The sequence below is a fragment of the Monomorium pharaonis genome, chromosome 1, assembly GCF_013373865.1.
Source record: "Monomorium pharaonis isolate MP-MQ-018 chromosome 1, ASM1337386v2, whole genome shotgun sequence".
NCBI classification, from domain to species: domain Eukaryota; kingdom Metazoa; phylum Arthropoda; class Insecta; order Hymenoptera; family Formicidae; genus Monomorium; species Monomorium pharaonis.
In genome coordinates, this window is record NC_050467.1 from 14024629 (window position 1) to 14044590 (window position 19962).

General features: G+C 35.5%; 1 protein-coding gene across 9 annotated transcripts in view; it reads right to left on the reverse strand.

The window, feature by feature from the left end:
• LOC105835844 (protein lap4) overlaps window positions 1-19962 on the reverse strand; it is a 365219-nt gene that overhangs the window by 11924 nt on the left and 333333 nt on the right. For 6 of the 9 annotated variants that reach the window (XM_012679437.3, XM_036284277.1, XM_012679441.3 and 3 more), the window contains 2 exons: window positions 10353-10484; window positions 9908-10108 (listed from right to left, as the gene is read on the reverse strand). In XM_012679437.3, coding sequence (XP_012534891.1) covers window positions 9908-10108; window positions 10353-10484 — 333 coding nt within the window. Of the gene's footprint in view, window positions 1-9352; window positions 9442-9619; window positions 9653-9907; window positions 10109-10352; window positions 10485-19962 lie in introns of those variants that run through there. The other 3 variants (XR_001139022.3, XM_036284288.1, XM_012679440.3) reach the window with 3 other exon arrangements.

Below are 19962 nucleotides of genomic sequence, written 5' to 3' on the forward strand. Positions count from 1 at the left end.
TAAAACTAAAATCGCCACTAACGGACTAATCTCGCGCACGTCAATACGCCACTAACCTCGAACTGTCACATCACCGCCGTGAAACTTGCCACGGATTAGTTACCTCAACAGGCGGACTCAACCGCTAATCAAGACACGTAATTTCTCATTCTGTTCTTCCGCGGACACGAACATGCACTTTTTGTCAATTCTCCCTGTCACATTCATAACCATTTATCGCGCGAAAAGCAAAAGTACAAATCCCCACCATCTGTCCCGGGCGACGACGATAATAATGACGACGACGTTTCTTAAAAATGTTATTCTTGATACGGAACTTTAAATCGCGGTATCTTCACTAGTAAGTCACGTAGTAGAAAAATAAAAACACTTTTGTTATATAAATTGCAAGCTATCCATTAAGCTTATTTAGAAATCAATCGATTCAGCCGTTATTGAGATCCGATAATCTTGTAACGGTGCACCCCGGAAATGCATCGAAGGCATCGAATAACGATGCGTCGTCCGTTGTGACGACGGGAGCGCTACGCGCTCCCATTTTAAACGCACACGAGAAGACCGCGTGAACGAGCGTAAAGAAGGGGCCGCCCGCGCGACGATTCAACAGACCGCGCACGCGCCCTCCGTATCGACATCTACCGATCGCCGAAGACCGCCGAAACTCAACGGAATCGCGCGATACCGAAAACAATACGGGAAATTAGGTAGGCTCTCTCTTCTCATCACTCTTCCTCCACTCTCTGCGACTCCGCCACCACTCGCGCGGGGTATAAAAGGAGAACAAGAGCGGAGGAGAGCACCTTTTTTTCCGCAAGCCCGCACCGAGTCCGCTCGGTACAACTTGCTCCTAAGTAATCCGGCAAGCAGGGGTCTGAGATTTCTCGGCCTCAGTCAGGAATTTCCCGACCGCCGGCTCCCAAAATCATATCCCGTACAGATACGCGCAAAACCGGGGTAAGGACTTTCTCCGCCTCGGCCGGGCTATACCGGTTAGAAGCGTACGCATCCCAACTCCTAAAATCTCCGCAACTACAGGGGTGTGGGCCCTCCCGCCTCGGCCAGGTCTTTCCCGGCTAGCTGCAATTCAAAATCAAATCCAACCTCTGTCCGCAAAAAAGAACTATCGGACGAAATACCCGCGCAGACTTACACAAAGAAGTGGGGGAACCCGGCCGTCTCATCCCTCACTCTGCGCCACGCATACAGCACCTGCAAACAGCTGATCGGCACACCGAAGGCCGCACATTCAAACACACGAGACAAACGCGAAGCACCGCACAAAGTGGAAACGGCGATAATCAGCCGAAATACATGTATAAGATTGTACAAATAGTATAAATCATTTCTCTTATTAAATACAAAGCTGTGTCTCCGGATTTGTCTCCCTCCCTGGTTCCCGACTGCAGTCTATCCGCGCACTAGCCTGGAGGGGGGAAAAAGACAGGTCGTTACAATCTACATTCTACGGAATCTCGCAAACTCGCGTAAATAGAGGCATGGCAGCGCCTCGCGCGCGTACACTTGGCGCGAGGGACTACCGTGCCTTTTGATTTGTCGTAGAATTTCTATTTATATAATTTTAATGCTCTGAAATCCGCGTTTTCAATTGTCATCCTGTTTGACCCACATATGAAGCCTCATAGTTCTTACATAAAATCTTATAGATGTTGTTTCTTATAGATGCTGTTTCGAGAGGGTCTTTATGTACTTTTATAAATTTCCGCAATTTTTTCTATAACGATGTATTATAACATGACAATCTTGAATTACGATTTTTTGTGGTGTTCTTAAATTTATCAGAAACGCCACTAACAAAAGGAATCATAAACTAATGCATTTTTTCTTCTTCAAAAATTAAATTACAAGCATTGGTGTTTGGAGCAAATTCGTTAATCAATTTTTTAATCCTTTTATTAATCGTCTTGAAAATCAAATCTATCGGGTAATTGTTATTTAACAGCTTTTCTATTACAAAAATAAGATTTTATGGAATTCAGAATGCAAGACATTAAATACTTTATGTGGCGGCTGTGATCACTGATAAGGCGGCTATGACCGTCGACAATTGACAGCCGCACATATTCTGAATTTTACAAACAAATAGAGGAAATTCTTTCTGCCAACAGACGTCGCATTATGAATTAACTCGAAATTAAGATGACTAATCAGACAATATATAAGAAGAGACGAATCGACGTCTCTTCGCTCAATGAGCAAATGTAATACTTGCTCCAACTAGAGCGAAGATCTGCCAGATGTCAGAGCAAGAAAGATCTACAGAATACTTCCCTTGGAAGCTGATCCCGATTGATTTCCCTGAACCAAGATTCTTCATCGACTCAGACGACTCACCAAGAGGCCGCCACACAAACGGATCTTCCTGAACAATCTGCAGCGAAGAAAACTCGCCTGGAGATACCTCCACTAAAGGAACCACCAGAATCATCAACAGAAGAGGAATCTCAAGAGAAATACGGTCCGATATTAGTCACCTTAACGAAGCCTCATATCTCCTATAGGGAGAGAAGATTGTAACACACTTTTTCCTCAGCGCCGAAAAGCGCGCTAAAACAATCAAAAATAATTGTAGTAAAATAAATATTAAAGACGAAGTCTACCTTGACTAATTTTTGGTGAGGAGGTTCTCCTCACTTTATATATCATACTTATAATTACTCCTTTCTTTTGAGAGAGAGAGGATGCTGAGACAGAATGTGGTCTATAAGATTTCATGTAAGGACTGTGAGGCTTCATATGTGAGCCAAACAGAACGACGATTGAAAACGCGGATTTCAGAGCATCAAAATCATATAAATAGTAATTCTACGACAAATTCAGTAATTCTACGACAAATTCAGTAATTACTGATCACAGGATAAAACATGGACGTGATTTTAATTAGGATAAAGTGAACGTTCTTAACACGGATATGAATATTTATAAGAGATTAGCCCCAGAAAAGTTGTTTATTAAGTCACAAAAACAAGCCTTGAATTTGCAGACTGATACCGATTTTCTTGACCATACGTATTCTTCAGTCATAAGGAATATATAATATTTACTGACATTTTCATTGGTTGTCCTCTGTAAATTTAGACGGTATTGTTTCATTTGTTATTCGACTGCGTAACTGATAACATTGTTCATTTTTACTTTACCTTGACTTTCCTTAATTGACATAATTTTTGCTTTATTTTATTTTTGGTTATGTTTATTCATTTAACTTATTTTTGTACATACTGAATTGGATTATTGTCACTTATTTTTGTGAAAGTGCGAGATAATTTGCATCTATGAGTAAGGATTAAAAAGGAATTTGTATGACGGTTTCATATACATTGCTTAAAAAAAGATAAAAATTACACGTTGCCGGTTACAGCACCAATCGCATTCCTATCCAGTATATTAACTTAGACGGTGGATGGTATTGATGTCTCACAAAGTGGTTTAAATACATGGATTGCTGTCATTCGCGCTCCATTCGGGTCAAGAAACTTCGTGACATAAGTCCAACACGTTTTTAATTTGTTGCTCCGTAATTTAAACGTTATTGTATTTACGCAATAACTTTAAAGTAAGTCAAAACGCGTCAGTTTTTTAATTTGTCAAGCGTGGTATCGTCAGCTCTTACTTCTAAAATTTGTCATACGGTGTTAAATTCAATTAATAAAAAAGATTATATTATATATGCGCTTTACTCCCGCGCTGATTTATATTACTCTTGTATTTTGATCGATTTTCATTTTTATTGCAACAAGTTTCCAAATATGTGAGTCAAGTGAAATTAGATACAGATTCAGACCAATCAGCGTTCAATTTGGAAACACATTCTGGTCGTACATCAGCATCGAAGGGTCCTTTAAAAGTAAAATGTCTTGCTCAATCTCTAAATTTCTTGACTCACAGTTATACAATACAGCCTTTAAGGGGCAATATCACATTGTAAATTTTTTTTGACAAATTTTTTTTATTTTAAATTATCTCTTAACTATTCAAGAATGATATCCAATTGAACATATAGAAACATTTTGAAGTGACCAAAAAAATTAATTTTCTAAATGAAGTTACAGTGCCAAATTTGAGCTCGGTGCGGTTGAGATACTTATGGCTCTACATTAAAAACATAATCCTGTTACTTCAAGAAATTTTTAATATTGTGAAGCCCATCTATGAAGAATCGAACAGTGATAAGTTGTTGATATGTTGCTTGGGCGGATTCACACAAAATTCAAATAAAAGCTTCACTTGTCTAGATTATAGCTCCAAAAAATATAGCTAATTACAAGACAAAATTACACTTGATACTATCGTACATCTTGCAGTTATGGTTTTTAACTAAGGGTTTATTGGTATTGTGCAAGTTATGAAGCAGTTACGTATTACAATTGGTTAAAATTGCTACAACTTCTGCTTAGAAGCCGATGCCACGCGTATCAAATCGGTGCGCTCCTTAACTGAGGAGACTAAAAAAGCCCGGAGAGACTCAACATCGACAAGAAGAAAAATCTAAAATTTCATCAAAATTCTAATACTTAAAACATTAAACCCGTTTTTTTCAAAACTACATTTTTCCCCCTACAGCATGAAATATTGCTGCAACGTTGCAGAAATATTATTTTGCAAGATTGGAATATTGCAGAAAATATTGCTGCAATATTGCAGCAATATTCCTATGTCCGCTCCAAAACAATATTGTGCAATATGTCTGCAATATTTCTGCAATATTCCCCGTAAGATTTCTGTAATATTTCAGCAATATTGCTGCAATATTTCTTGTAAGATTGCTGTAATATTTCTGAAACGTTAATGCGCAATATGAAGGAAATGTTGCAGGTGGTTAAATTAATCAAATAATATGTAAGATGTGTATTATACGAAAAACGGAAAATGAATTTATTGTCATACCGTTACGGCACAATAATTAAAAAAATTATTAATTAAAAAAGTAATTAATTAAATTAACATACACCAACGGATATCGAATATCGTTCCATTCTAGATTTAAGTAAGCATTGGAATGAAGCAAGTCCAGAAAATGCCCATCCTGATCAATTTATACGCTAGAATTACACATGCATGTATGGTTCACACATGTTTAATTAATGTATTATATATATAAGTCAGAGTGAATATCTTCTGGACTTGCTTCACTCAATCTAGTATGGGACGCAACGCTGTCGTGATTACAGAATTTGTTGCACATCTATGTATCTTTTAGCTCTAATCTTACATAAAAATTTAAAATAAAAATATCCTGCTCTATTTTTTTATTTGTCCCTTAAAACTATGTAAAATATTACTTATTGTTAGTTCTAGATTAAGAAATACGGATTATACGGAAATAAATTTTGCACGGTTGCAATATAATATTGCCACGATATTGTGCAATATCTGTTAGGAAATATTACATTTGTAATATTGCTACAATATTGCACAACATCTGCTAAGAAATATTACATTTGTAATATTGCTGCAATATTGTGCAACATTTGCTAGGGAATATTATATTTGTAATATTGCTACAATATTTCTGCAATATTGGTTATATTATGCACTATTGCAATATTTCTGCAACGTTGCAGCAATATTTCATGCTGTAGGGGGTATTACTGGCTGTACTCCCACAATTTTTATCCGATTTGTTTGAAATTTTAACTGTAGCTTAAAAATGACATTATCTAATGAACTACGTAGGATTTTTCCCATAAATTAAATTTTATCAATTTTATGATTGTTTTTCGGTCGATTTTTTTTTGCGAAAAAAAATTTTTGTATTTTACTGCTATTTTTACAAAAATCAATATTTTTTTTTTTAAACCTACGTAGATCACTAGCTATTATCATGTGTTTTAATATTCTTTTTGAATTTTTGTCCTAAGCGCAAATCTAAAGCAGAAAAAGATACGACCACGGAGGTACTCCGAAAAAATTAAAGTTACATGCGAATGCTGGTGTGCCGCTATTTTGTTTCATAAATGTTAATAAAAAAATTTTTTATACACTTTAAGAAATGTACTATAATATACTATATGTAAATCGAATTTCAATATATTTATTCATTTTGAAAAAAAATCGAGAAATTGACTCTTCATTTCAAGCGCATAAGGTAATATTACACCTTATCTGCTGATGATATCTTGAAATCCCTCTTATTAATCGTTTTACAAGAAACAAATGGTTATTTTGACCCAATAGTATAGAAGTCAATGTACAAAGCAAATAATATCCTCGTTTTCGCCACAAAATCTGGAAAGTTGACATTCGATCTTTCTATTAAATGGTTTGAAGGTGTTTTTTTGCCTAATGTTGACAAGAAACCTATTTTGTGTTTGGGCTTTTAGTCAGGACAAACAGAACAAAACAAACCTCGGGAATTTGAAAATGTTTATTGATCTAATGATTAGATCAATAAACATTTTCAAATTCCAAAAGTTTATTTTACTTAAAAACGTTAAAAAACGTTTATTTTGCACATTTTCACCTTGAAAATTAATCTAAAGGCTGACTTTAAGATCATTATCAAGTACATCACTTTGAATTTTACAACTTTGGTCATATAATTTTTTTTCAAAATATGCATCAATTTGGATAAATACGAGATTCTACAAAAAAAACTGATCAAATGACTCTTTTAGATCAATCGGACCACCCATGTTCTAAACGTAAAATTTTATGCTCTATCAATTTTCGGGATTAAAAGTAGGCTATTGCCTTTTTAAGAAACATGAAATGATCTTCAACTGACCTTACAAATCCACCTCAAGGTCAACTTAAGGTCACCATTAAGTGCATTACTTTAAACTCTACAATTTTAGTTCCGAGCACTTTTTTTTAAGAAAATATGTCATTTTGAAAACAATTAGCTGTTCCCGCCCTCAGGGGTTGAGGAGTGAGTTCTACCATTAAAATGCGTATTTAGCAGAAACAAAAAATACATGTGCAATGTTTTTCCGTGTTTAATAAGTATATTAAATTTTATTCGAATCGGAGAGTGTCAGTTGGATAATGTTACTTGTAAAAATATATTTCCATTAATTTAACATTACATCAAATATTAAAAAATGTTCATAAGAATAGGGGTCTGGCAACGTTTAGTTTTAAAGATAAAAAAAGTTTTGAGAAACAGTGGAATGTATATCTTGAAAACAAAACAATTGATAGACAAGTATTGTAGATAAAAATTATATAATCTGTGTAAAAAGGGATAAATAAGGAGATGCACGCACGCGCGTACACACACACGCACACGCACGCACGCACGCACGCACGCACGCACGCACACACACTTTTTAATAAAAATAAAACAATAAACTTTTATAAATCAAGTTTAAAAAAATGTAAAGTTAAGGGGGCCGTCTACATTAGGAGGCCAAAATTAAGCACTTATTTATTTTTCTAATGAAACTAAGCAATGGATCTTTTTGCAATTTTTTTCACTTATTGTGCATGTCTTTAGGTACTCAAAACAAGTTTTATTATAAAATTTTATTTATTTAATTATAAGTTGTAAGCAAAAATGCACAACTGCCTTAAAAAATTCCTTTCACACTGTGTACACGATAACATCCAGTAGAATCGACTGAAAGAAAAAAACCAAAGTTTTTTGTAAAGTTTATGAGTATAGCTTCTAAGTGAACTTAAGAAAGCCATACATTTATTACAAAAAATTTATAAAAATAGCATTTTGAAAAAAAAAATTAATTTTTTCCGAAAAATTTTTGACTTTTTTTTAAATAACTTTTTTTTATATGACTTTTAATTTATATTTTAGGTTCACACAGAAGATAATTTAATAACCTTTAATTTAAAAAAAATAGAAGTGGATCCATCAATTAGTTTTTTTTAATCGTGTACGCAATTTCGAAAAAAGTGGTTTCGAGAAAAACGCGTTTAAAGTTTCCAATCAAAGAAAAAGGTTGCAAATGTTTATTTGTACTTTTTGATTAATTTACTATCCCTGCTCCATATAAATGTCCTCAGTGTTCTCATACAATTCATTCTTCTCCAACAGCCATTGTTTGTCGTAAGTACGCGTTTCCTGCGCAACAGATCTGCTACGACGATTTTGGCTAATCGTGCGCTTTTCGTTTATTCTATCCGCAACATCTCTGCATACTGGTCCAATAATTATTTCCATGCATGACATGATTCTTAGAACCGACAAATAGCCTTCATTGAAAATTCCAGCAGCTATGTAAGCAGCAATTTCAATGATTTTGCGGCCGCAATGGAAGTGTTTTGGAGCCAGTTGCTAAATCGTCGTATTAAAACTTTCATTGGCATTTTGTGTATACCCACCTAAACACCTCTCAAGTAATTCTTTCTGAGTAGGCAATGTACCTTTTCAAAGACCGTTAGGGATTTTTACTTGCCGTCCCGTTCGAAGCGCTCGGGACGTGCTCATTTCGGCCTGATACAATTTGAATCTATACTTGGGACTTCAGAAGCATGTTCTACGGATGAAATACTATCGATTTAAGCAAGAAAAAAAAATCGATTTTTTTAATCCTCTAATGTAGACGGTCCCCTTAGAGCATTATAACAAATACTATTCGCTATTTAAAAAAAAATACTACTACATTACTTAACTAATTAGTATGGTTATTGTCATCCATAGTCAATTATACAAAACATAATTATATCAATCTATTGCTCTGATATTACTACAAGTTATACCCAATAGAGCAAGTCTAAATGTCATAATAAACGTCAATATAAACGTCAATATAAACGTTATAATAAATATCAATATAAAAATGAATCGTATTTAACTAAAAAATTACTTTTCATAATCATTGTCACGTTAACGTTGTGATGACATTTTGTTCTGATTCTAAGTATGTTTTCAAATTTATATGTTTAAAACATTTCTGTTGCAAAATTTCATATAACACAATTTGCAAAATTCTTCCAGAATTGTACATAAATTGTAAAAAGTTGAAATCATTTTGAAAACTTTCCGCAACAATTAGTGTTATGTGTTAGAAATTAAACGTTTTTAGACTAATGTTTATATAAATGTTTTTAATGTTTAATAAAAGAATATATCTTTATAACATTTGATTTATGTATATAAATATATTAAGATTTCAAGCTAATATAAGTCAATTTTATCATATCTTATGTTTTCTGACTTTTAATATTTTTTTGCTAAAATTCTACACCTCTATACATGCAATGAAATAGAAAGCACATCAAAAGAGAAAATACAAAAAAATATGAATAAAAATAAATCATCCACACATTACGCACATATATAAAGCGCCACAAGCTTAAAAAAATACATACATATATATATATATATATATATATATATATAAGATATTAATATATAATATAAAAACCAAATTACCAATGAGTTCAGGAAGTTGTTAGTAAGATCAGTAGAAATAACATTCATAATTCAAGATGGTGCATAATATATCATCGAAGCGAGGGAATCTTGAAATAATAACACAATAATAAGCAAACAGAACACAGTATGTTACATAAACAAATAAAAACAAAAGCGCAACAATATTTTTTCTTAATTTTCTAGTATTTTCCTTAATGTATTTTTATAATGTATACACATAGATATATTAAATTTATAATTGCCTTATTAAGTGTCATCCAGCATTTTATCCATAATAATTTATTTCCTATTGTATGTCTAAATTAACATTATTGACAATAAACAATAATCAATTTATTAATCAATTAATTGTGAAACTAAATATTAATGTATCAAAAGCTCATGAGTTTCCCAAAACACGTGTGCAATCTGGTATAGAGTATAATCCATCTCTCCTCTCTTTATATTGGTAAAAAAGTACATTTGAGAGATAATTGTAACAGTGATCATTTATAATTGTGCTTTTTATTCCTTTTGTGACATTTTAGTGCTCGTATGAAATTTTACAAATACCTGACGCTCAATGAGCTTCTCGACGTATTCGACAGTTCGTACACGACGTTCGCCTGTCACTTCGTCAAGGTATTCCTCGGTACGCCGAGTGACTTTCTCATCCACTACTTTTTCAGATTCGCGTATCTCTTTAGGAGGACCCACTTTACTGCGCACAGCAAGCTTAGGAAAATCCGCGCTAGACGGCCGTAATGTAGTAAACTAAGATACCAAAAGACAGACAAATGGGAACCGTTGTAATAACATGATTTTTTTCTTTATGAATGCTATGTTGTGTGTTAGTTTAGGCAAGCGAGACACCAATTAGTAAACGGGTTAAACACACAACTTAGAAATAATTAAACTTGCAATTAATTATTCTCTTGAAGATTGTCTTGTTATACATATATGTTAATTATTAATAATTAGCTTTTTATCCTGAAAAATATTATTTCTAGATTTTTACCTCGATTACTGCTTTTTCTTGATCAGGACCAGAATCGACCGTAACAGTTGCATTACGCGTATCTTCCTCTTTATTAGCAGTGTCCATTATTTCACTCATCTTTCTGATTACTATTTGCGCCTGGAGCGCATCCTATAAAAAAATTTAATATATTTTGATGAAAACGGGAAACCCATTATCATAACATGTTTCTATTATCATTACACAAATATATTTCCCAATGCAGTCACTAAGAAAGTGTTTTGATTAAGTTAACGAAACGTGTATTTGGTTTATTTTTGTGAGATTGAACAAAATTTCTAATTTTTATGACTAAATATAATATATTATAGCAAAAATGTTTCATAGCTTAATATTCTTCCAAAAAAACTTATTTTTGTATTCCTGGCGTATACAGTTAAATCAATGAGATATAAAAATTACATATAAAAGTTTTATGGGTTTCAATATATTTTATATAATAATAGTCTCGGTAAGCAAGATATTATTAACGTTCCCAGATAGCATAGAATATCTTATGGATTTGAAATATAACGTATATTTCAAATCCAGTTTGAGTCCATACATCCCTGGACACAAATGGGACTTAAATTGGATGTTCTTTTCTGGAAATGAATATGATATCCTATCAGTATATCCTATAAACGTTCGATGTACATTCAAGTTTAAATTGATCTCTTTATATTAACGACAATTTTAATAAAAAATATTAAAAAGTGTTTGTTTATTAAAATTGTTTGTAACATTTAGAAAAATAACACCATTATTTCTTATTACTGAAAAGATTTCATTAAAATGTTATAACAAATAATTTTAACATTTACTTTTATTTTTATAATTTTAATATTTACTTTTATATTGCAATTCAAAGATTTAATTTTAAGTACTTCCGTTTTTATTTTAAACTCACATGCAAATTTTTTATATTAAATATATAATTTTATACTATATAATTACACTAAAAAAAAAATTATAATAACAGTAATCTGCTATTTTAAAATAGCAAAATTTAATATTTGTTTGATTAGACAAACAAAATTGGGTAAACTTTTGAATTGACAAAATAAAATTATGTTGTTATTTGTATTTATTAAGTATAGTAATATAAGGTTGCACTTACAAAAAAAATTTTTTTAGTAATATTTTTTTAGTAATATCAACAAAATGATTCAATAATCTGGAAAATGCATAGAGAAAAGTTGTAATAATAGTAACAAAAAAAATATTCCAAAGTAGTTGTTTTTTATTAAACAATTTTGTTAAGATAGCACACACGCGTGCAGCATCCGCGGCCGCACTAGCTGCAGCAGCCGCGAGTAGTTCGCAAAATCGCTGCTAGATAAGGACGCAATGCTTTTCCTTCTCGTGAAAAGATTTACACAAAAGGCCTATAAAAGAAGATCACCCACAGCCTTTTATGTCTTTCATTGTACGCATATCAACACGTCACTAATCTCGAGCTGTCACATCACCGCCGTGAAATTCGCCGCGGATTAACCTCGACAGGCGGATTCGACATTCGACCACCAATCAAGACACGTAATTTCTCGTTCTGTTCTTTCGCGAATACAAACATGCACTTTTTGTCAATTTTCGTGCCTCTGTCACGTTCGTAACCATCTATCGCGCGAAAAGCAAAAGGACAAATCCCCACCATCTGTCCCGGGCGACGACAACGATAATAATAAAAATGACTACGACGTTTCTTAAAAATATTTTATATTTTACTCTTCGTGCGAAACTTTAAATCGCGATATCTTTGTTCGTAAGTCACATAGCAGAAAAATAAAAACATTTTTGTTATATAAATCGGATGCAAGCTATCCATTAAGTTTATTTAGAATCGATTTAGCAGTTATTGAGATCTGATAATCTACGGAATCTCGCAAACGGCGTCTCGCGTAAATAGAAGCACGGCAGTGCCTCGCGCACCTACACTACCGTGCCTCTTGATAATAACACAGCATCACAAAATTTTCTTTTTTTATTTTCAAAATTCAGAGGAGGTTCTCTATATAGATCTTGGGGGCTAACTGGAATCTGCCCGTTTTGCTTTAATATGTCAGGTTTTTTTGTAAAAAATATGTGATTTATATATTAACCCATTAATGCCCAGAATAGATCAACGGGAGGATCGGAAAAGTAACTATCAAAAGTAACTATTAAAAGCTTTACTTTAGGTCATAAGAACATTTTTAGGTGTAAAAAATATTTTTTTGATTCGTTTATAAGAAAATTTGTTTAAATAAATTACAAAAATCAACTTTTTGAGAAAAACTGATAATCCTATTTAATTGTACGAAAAAAATTACATAGAAATCATATATCATTACTCAGAATAAAAGGACGTTAACTCAGAAGCCGTTTGAAAAGGGCTTTAACTCGATAAAAAAGGTGTTAACTCGAAAACCGATTGAAAAAGACGTTAACTCGGAAGCCGGTTGGAAAAGACGTTAAGTGAGAAGCCGGTTGAAAAAAGCGTTAATTCGTCTGCTAAAATTTTTCGCTTTATTTTAGTTTTGCAGCACTGCCGAAATAATTTTGGTGCTTGATTTAAATTTTAAATTTTAAAACAAACATATTAAAACGAAAATGAAAATGTACATATAGGTAGAGCACCAAAATTATTTCGGCAATGCTGTCAAAACTTAAATTGAAGCGGAAACTTTGAGGGCGTGAGTTGACGCCTTTTTAACCGGTTTCTCAGTTAATGTCTTTTCCAACCGGATTCCAAGTTAACGCCTTTTTCAATCGGCTTCCAAGTTAACGCCCTTTTATTCGGAAGCGACGGTATTACATTGCTAAAAATGTTTCTATTTATTTTACTGTAGTAATATTATAAACAACTTATCTGTACCCGTTACCGTCTATGGCTAAACCAGCGAAAGGAATAATATATTACATTGCCAAAAATGTTTTTTATTTTGCTGTAGTGATGTTATAAACCACTTATATCTATCTGTACCCGTTATTGCCTATGGCTATACCAGCGGAGGAAATGAAAAACTAACTATTATTAGAAGCTTTACTTTGGATCAAAAAAGACATTTTAAGTGTGAAAAAAATTTTTTAATTTGTTTATACCCAAATTTGTTTAAACAACTTACGAAAATCGACTTTAAAAAAAAAACGAATAGAGCCATTCGAGTGTACGGAAAAAAATACATGGAAATCAATAGTTACTTTTCCGATCCTCCCTGCTGGTTTAGCTATGGGCAGTATCGGATACACACAGAGATAAATTGTTTATAACATTACTACAGCAAAATAAAAAACATTTTTAGTATGCATAATTTCCATGTAATTTTTGCCGTACAATCAAATGACACTATTACTTTTTCTTAAAAAGTCGATTTTTGTAATTTGTTTAGACAAATTTTGTTATAAACAAATTTAACAAATTTTTTTTTCGCCTAAAATGTTCTTGTAATCTAAACTAAAGATTCCAATGGTTTTACCGATCCCGTTGGTCTAGCAATGGGCATTAATGAATTAATTGTGTATAAATCACATTGTGGATGAATGTATAAATCACATATTTTTGTGATTTACATAAAAACATTACGTATTGGAACAAAACGGGCAACATATTCAAGTTCAGCACCGCGAGATCTATATAGAGAACCTTCTTTGGTTCTTGTAAATAAAAAAAAATTTTGTGGTCTTGTATAATTAAACACTTAATAGTCGACTCAACTGGTAATTTTTTATTAGGAACTTCAAATAAACATCGTAACGGTTCGACTATCGCTTATAGTCCTTTTCAAGTGATTACAATAAATACAAAATTTTTCAAAATTTATTCTCGGAACTTTGACGAATCATGGGTCCGTGCCCGCAAATAAGTTCGAACACTGAAAACAGGTGCAAAATTAAACCAAATCAAACTAATATATACCTTAACAAGTTATTCTCATAAATCTTTCATGTTCTATGCGTCATAATTGTGATAATTATTAGATTAGAAATTATGAAACTTAAAAAATCGGTCTGTTCTAACAAGGAGATGCCAACATCTACTAACTCTACTTTCGAATGAGCCATAGTGCATTCAAAAAGGGGAGGTGAAAAAACCGTATTTTAGCTTTTGAGTGAATGGGCCCTAGTTTCTAAGAAAATTGCATCTAAATATGTGCATTTTTGATCAGTTAAATAAGTACAATGGAAAGCCGAAACAATACATTTTTTATTTATTATAAAATTCTGACATTCTTGTACAATGTCGCGTTTATTTCTTAATTTTGACGGATAGCAATTATTTTGCATATTTTTAGTTATTTTTTGTTTTTTTTTTTAAATTGTGTTTTCCACCCAATGTACGTAAAAATATGTTTGCAACATGCAAGTTGCATTTTGTAGTGCAAAAAACATTTAGGTTTGAAATATTTTTATGTAAATTTTTACCCACAATATTGTACAAAAATGTCAGAATTTTATAGTAAATAATAATGTATTATTTTTTATATTTAATAACATTATAGAAATTTATTAAAACCGCAAAAAATTTTTTATTAAAAAAAATTAAAAAAAATTAATTGGCATAAAAATTAAAAAAAATTGTCACAACTGGTCTCGAACCCATCTCGCACAGATAGCAAAAGTAGGCGCGCACTAAGCACTCGCGGCCACCGCGCTTCATGCCGAAAGTGGATTACCATTGTACTTAACAGTTAAAAATGCACATATTTAAATGCAATTTTCTCAGAAACCAAGGCCCATTTATCCAGAAGCCAAAACACGGTTTTTGCTTTTCACCTCCCCTTTTGAATGCACTATGGTTCATTCAAAAGTAGAGTTAGCAAATGTTGGCATCTCCTTGTAAAAGAGAGCAATCGTCGAAATAACGATGTCAAAAAAAGGGACACTGACAGAAACATTTTATGTGGATTTAATAGGTCACATGGTGTTTGCTAACCATAGAATGACAACCGTCTTCTTGTTTTTTATGTCATTAAAATATTCTTTAATAACATGATAATGTTTTGTTTAGTCAATGTATGAAACCTCACAATTTGTATACTTGATCTCGTAGACAACCTCCGTCTTTTTAGCATTTTATTTATTTTCCGTTTTTTAACGTTTCCGGTTTTAATTTGTAGCTGCGGCCCATTCAGTAATCGAGCCGTTGCTTGTGTTCTCTCTCTCTCTCTCTCTCGTTTCTCTTTTTCTCATTCCTTCCCTCTCTCCGTCTTTTTTCTTTGTTAAAAATAAATAAAAGATATATTTTAAAAGACATTTTTCGATGAGTTAAACAGTTATAGTAATATCAAGAGACACGGTAGTGTCTCCCGCCAAGTGAACGCGCAGCGCACATTTACACCAAGTGAACGACCACCGAACATTTACGGGAGTACGCGACTTGCGAGCACCTGAGATTATCAGATCTCAATAACGATTTAACCGATCGAGTTCTAACTAGGTTCAATCGAAAGCTTGGGTTTGATTTATAAAAAAAATATTTTCATTTTTTTCTGCGTGCTCTACGAGCGGAGATATAACGACGCAAAGTCCAAAATGTAAATTTTTTAATTAAGACTAGAACAACACAAGCGCGCGCTACGCGCGCGCTATTTAGTTTTTTACTTTTTAAAAATAGAGAGAGAGAGAGAGAGAGAGAGAGAGAGAGAGAGAGAGAGAGAGAGAGAGAGAGAGATAGAGAGAGACAGAGGAGAGCGAGGAGAGAAGAGAGAGAGAGGAAGAAGAGAGAGAGAAGAAGAGAGAGAGAAGAGAGAGATAGACCGAGGAGTCGCGAGAGCGACTCATCAATGCGGACTCGCCTAGACTCAATCTCAGCTCGCTCCTCTCTCTCCCTCTACATACGCGAGTCGATCTCTCATCTCTGCTCTATGCGATCGACTCTCGCGGCTGCTCTCTCTATCTCCTCGCAGTATATCTCGCCTCTTCTCTCTATCTCTCTCTCTCTCTCTCTCTCCTCTGATCCTACTCGTCCTGGCTCTCATCCGCTCGTCGTCTCGGCCCACGTCTCCTGCTCTACTCTCCTCATCTCTCATCTCTCTCTCTCTCTCTCGTCTCTTCTCTCTCTCTACTCATCCGCTCTCGCTCGATCTCTCTCCTCTGATCTACTACTCTCGTGCTTTCCTCTACTGCTCGTCCATCTCTCCTCCTCCCGCTCTATCTCTATCTCTATCTCCTCTCTCTCTCTCTCTCTCTTCTCTCTCTCTCTCTCTCTCTCTCTCTCTCTCTCTCTCTCTCTCTCTCTCTCATCTCTCTTCTCTTCTCTCTCTCTCTCGCTCCTCCCTCCTCCTTCCCTCCCTTAATTTATTCTCTCCTTTTTCTTTCTTCTTTAAAAATTTATACCACATACCAAAAGGACACACATCATACAATCATACACAACATACATAAATCTTCTTTAAAGTAATATGATATTGACACTGAAATGTAACGAAATGTTGTCAGCTCTGACTCTTCTTCTTCTTGTTGTTGTTTTTTCTTTAATTAGCATTAGAGATTGACGACATAGTTTGAAAAACAAAATTACAGTTGTTAATAAATTATTAAATACTTTGACATTATATGTGTACCTTTCCATATAAAATGAGATCAACATCTTTTGCAAAAATCAATACAGAAAACTAATTTTCAAAAATCTTTTGTTCGAGTAAGAACTTCACAATGTACAAAAAAAAGTTACAATTGTTAATAAATTATTAAATACTTTGACATTATATGTATCTTTCTATATAAAATAAGATCAACATTTTTTGGAACTTTATATATATTAATTAATTTATTATTATTGCTAGTTATAAAATAATATTGTGACATATGCATGCACACGTACGCGTGCACATATAGAAATTAATAAATTAAAAAAATAACGAAATAAAAAAATAATCAATAGAAAAAACTAACTTTGGAAATCTTTCGTTTCGTAAAATACTCCACAGTGTACAGACGCACGGATGCACGCACTTCTCCCCCCCCCTCCCTCTCTCCGTCACCCCCGGTCTCTCCCCGTCTCTCCCCGTCTCAACCCGTTTCTCCCAGCCCTCCCCGTCTCTCCCGGTCTCTCCCGTCCTCTCCTGTCTCTCCCCGTCTCTCACGGTCTCTCACGGTCTCTCCCCGTCTCTTCCCGTCTCGATCCGTCTCTCCCGGTCCCTCCCCGTTTCTCCCGGTCTCTCGCCGTCTCTCCCGTCCTCTCCCCGTCTCTCCCCGTCTCTTCCGGTATAGATAACCGTTTATACAAATTTGACAGCTATCAAAATTCCATCGCAATGATTACTCTTGCAACACGAAGTAAGCGCAACGAGAGAACCAATCGGCATCGCGGAAAAGCGACAACAATACTTCGAGAGATGCGAGTATCGATGCCATGCCCTTTTTTAGAAAGGACTAGAACATGCGCGCGCTTCGCGCGCGCCAAATGTTATTTTTTTATTTGTTATTACACCCTGCATAAAATTACTATTGCATATAACATATACACAACTCGTTTATTTCTTAAACATTTCGGCCTTTGAAAAAAGGTTACATAGCTTAATTACATAATAACATAGAACTCTTAATGACTATTTACGCTTTTCTTTGTCATTTCTCGTCTTTAATACATTTTTCATCCATTTTGTACCTATATCTATCTCTGATAACATTTTCCTAACAGAGAAATTTTGTCTTCGCAATTCTGTAAATTCTTCTAATATTGGTTCTAAAGTCTCTACTTTTAAATTGTATAGCCTGCGACGTTGCTTTCCCCGGGAACGCCAGGTCCGAGGGGGCGTAGCCCAATTAAACGGGAATCTCTGTATAGACGGTAACGAGTAACGCCTTCTTAGTTGAGTGCGATAGTTTACGAGAACGGTATCTTCAATATTCCTCGAGAATGCTCTCGATACGGTATCGGTATCTTACATACGGTATCCCCCAATATCGATTGAGATTGCTCTCAAAGCGATAACGGTAACTTGCATACGGTATCCCCCAATATCGACCGAGATTGCTCTCGATACGATAGCGGTAACTTGTATACGGTATCCCCCAAATATCGGGCGAGACTGCTCTCGACACGATAGCGGTAACGTGCAGAAACGGTAACTTCCCAATACTCTAAATTTTTGGGCGCCAGGCGCGACTTCTCGCGCCACACAATAATTAACGATAATGCGGTAACCAACTAGAAAGCGTTACAAGTGCCGGTAGCTCTTTTACTCTAGACGGTAGAGTGGCGTGGTTCTTATTGAGACGGAAAGTGTGGAGATGTCGGATCGAGGCAGGTCGTAGAAAGATTCGGTACTCAACTTGTTAAACAATTAAAGAATTATGTTGTATTTCTGTAGTGATAGTGAGAACGGTAACAATACAACAATGAGCTTTACTCAAAGAGTCTTCACAATTAATTCACGGATATAACTTTGATAGAGACGGAAACGAATTATAGACACAAAAATGCGGAAACTATAGAATTGATAATACGAGGCGGGAGGCCGGCGAGGCTCTCCGCTCGAACAGAGACAAAATTACTAATTGCGGAAACAATTAGTAATTTTGTCTCTGTTCGAGCGGAGAGCCTCGCCGGCCTCCCGCCTCGTATTATCAATTCGCGGTAACAATGATTCTAATATAACTATGACTGTCGGCACCGGCGTAGTCCGAGAGGGACGTACTCACGCTATCAAATATTCGGGGCCGGTCAGTCCGAGCCCTTGTGCGGCCACAAAACTCTACTCTTTGCTTCGAGTTATTCTACACTAAAACAATAACACCAATGGTATCGGATTTCGGATGCCCGCTATCACAATTAAAAACGGTATCCGGTCCCGCACGAGGGCTGACCGCCTTATCCGAACCTTACGTATCGATGGCTGCCAAGTGATGGCCTTACAAAGTGAACGGTGTCCTGGTCTTCGAAGTCCTTAGCGGTAACTATCGGTATTCTGGGGCTCGTCCTAGTCGACACGTATGCTGACACGGCTTGCCGAACAGTGAGGAGCCCCGGTCCCGCGCCGGCCGGCCCGAGCCGCCGCGCATGCGCGCGCTTCGATTTTCGGTCAATCCACACGCCTCGATCCCATGCCGCGCCGCATCGCCTCTCCAAATGCCTCGTGGTCCGCGCGTGACGACTTCCGCCGATGAGAATGCTCTAGCTCTGCCGTTTTCGGTTGGCCCGGCTGGCCATGCCGTGGGCGAACCGATTTGGGTGGCGGGCGGTTGACAGTTTGACGGTCGCTCCCCCGGTTTACAGCCCGGTGGCGTGCCCTCGGCGTGATTCCTTCCAAAAATCTTTTATGTCGCCATGCGGTATCCTGGCTGCCACGGTTTACTTGCGGCAACGGTATCCTTGCGGCTCAGGGCGGTAACAAACAGCGGGGCTCGACGCACGGTTCGGCGGGGAAACTCTTGGCGGGGCACTTCGCCTACTGTCGCTTGCTCGCGATACTATTCCCCCGACGGCTACTCCTCCTCCGTTTTTTGTACAATAAAAAATGAGCCCTCACTCGGCGCCTTAAATCCTAAATATCCTAATACGGTACCACAAAAACAAAAAAAAGAAAATAAGTAAAACAAAGTCGCGTCCCCCTCGGCTCGGCGAGGAGGAGCCCCAGACCGACCCCATCGGTCGGACTTACGCCCTTGTGACGAGCGCGACCGG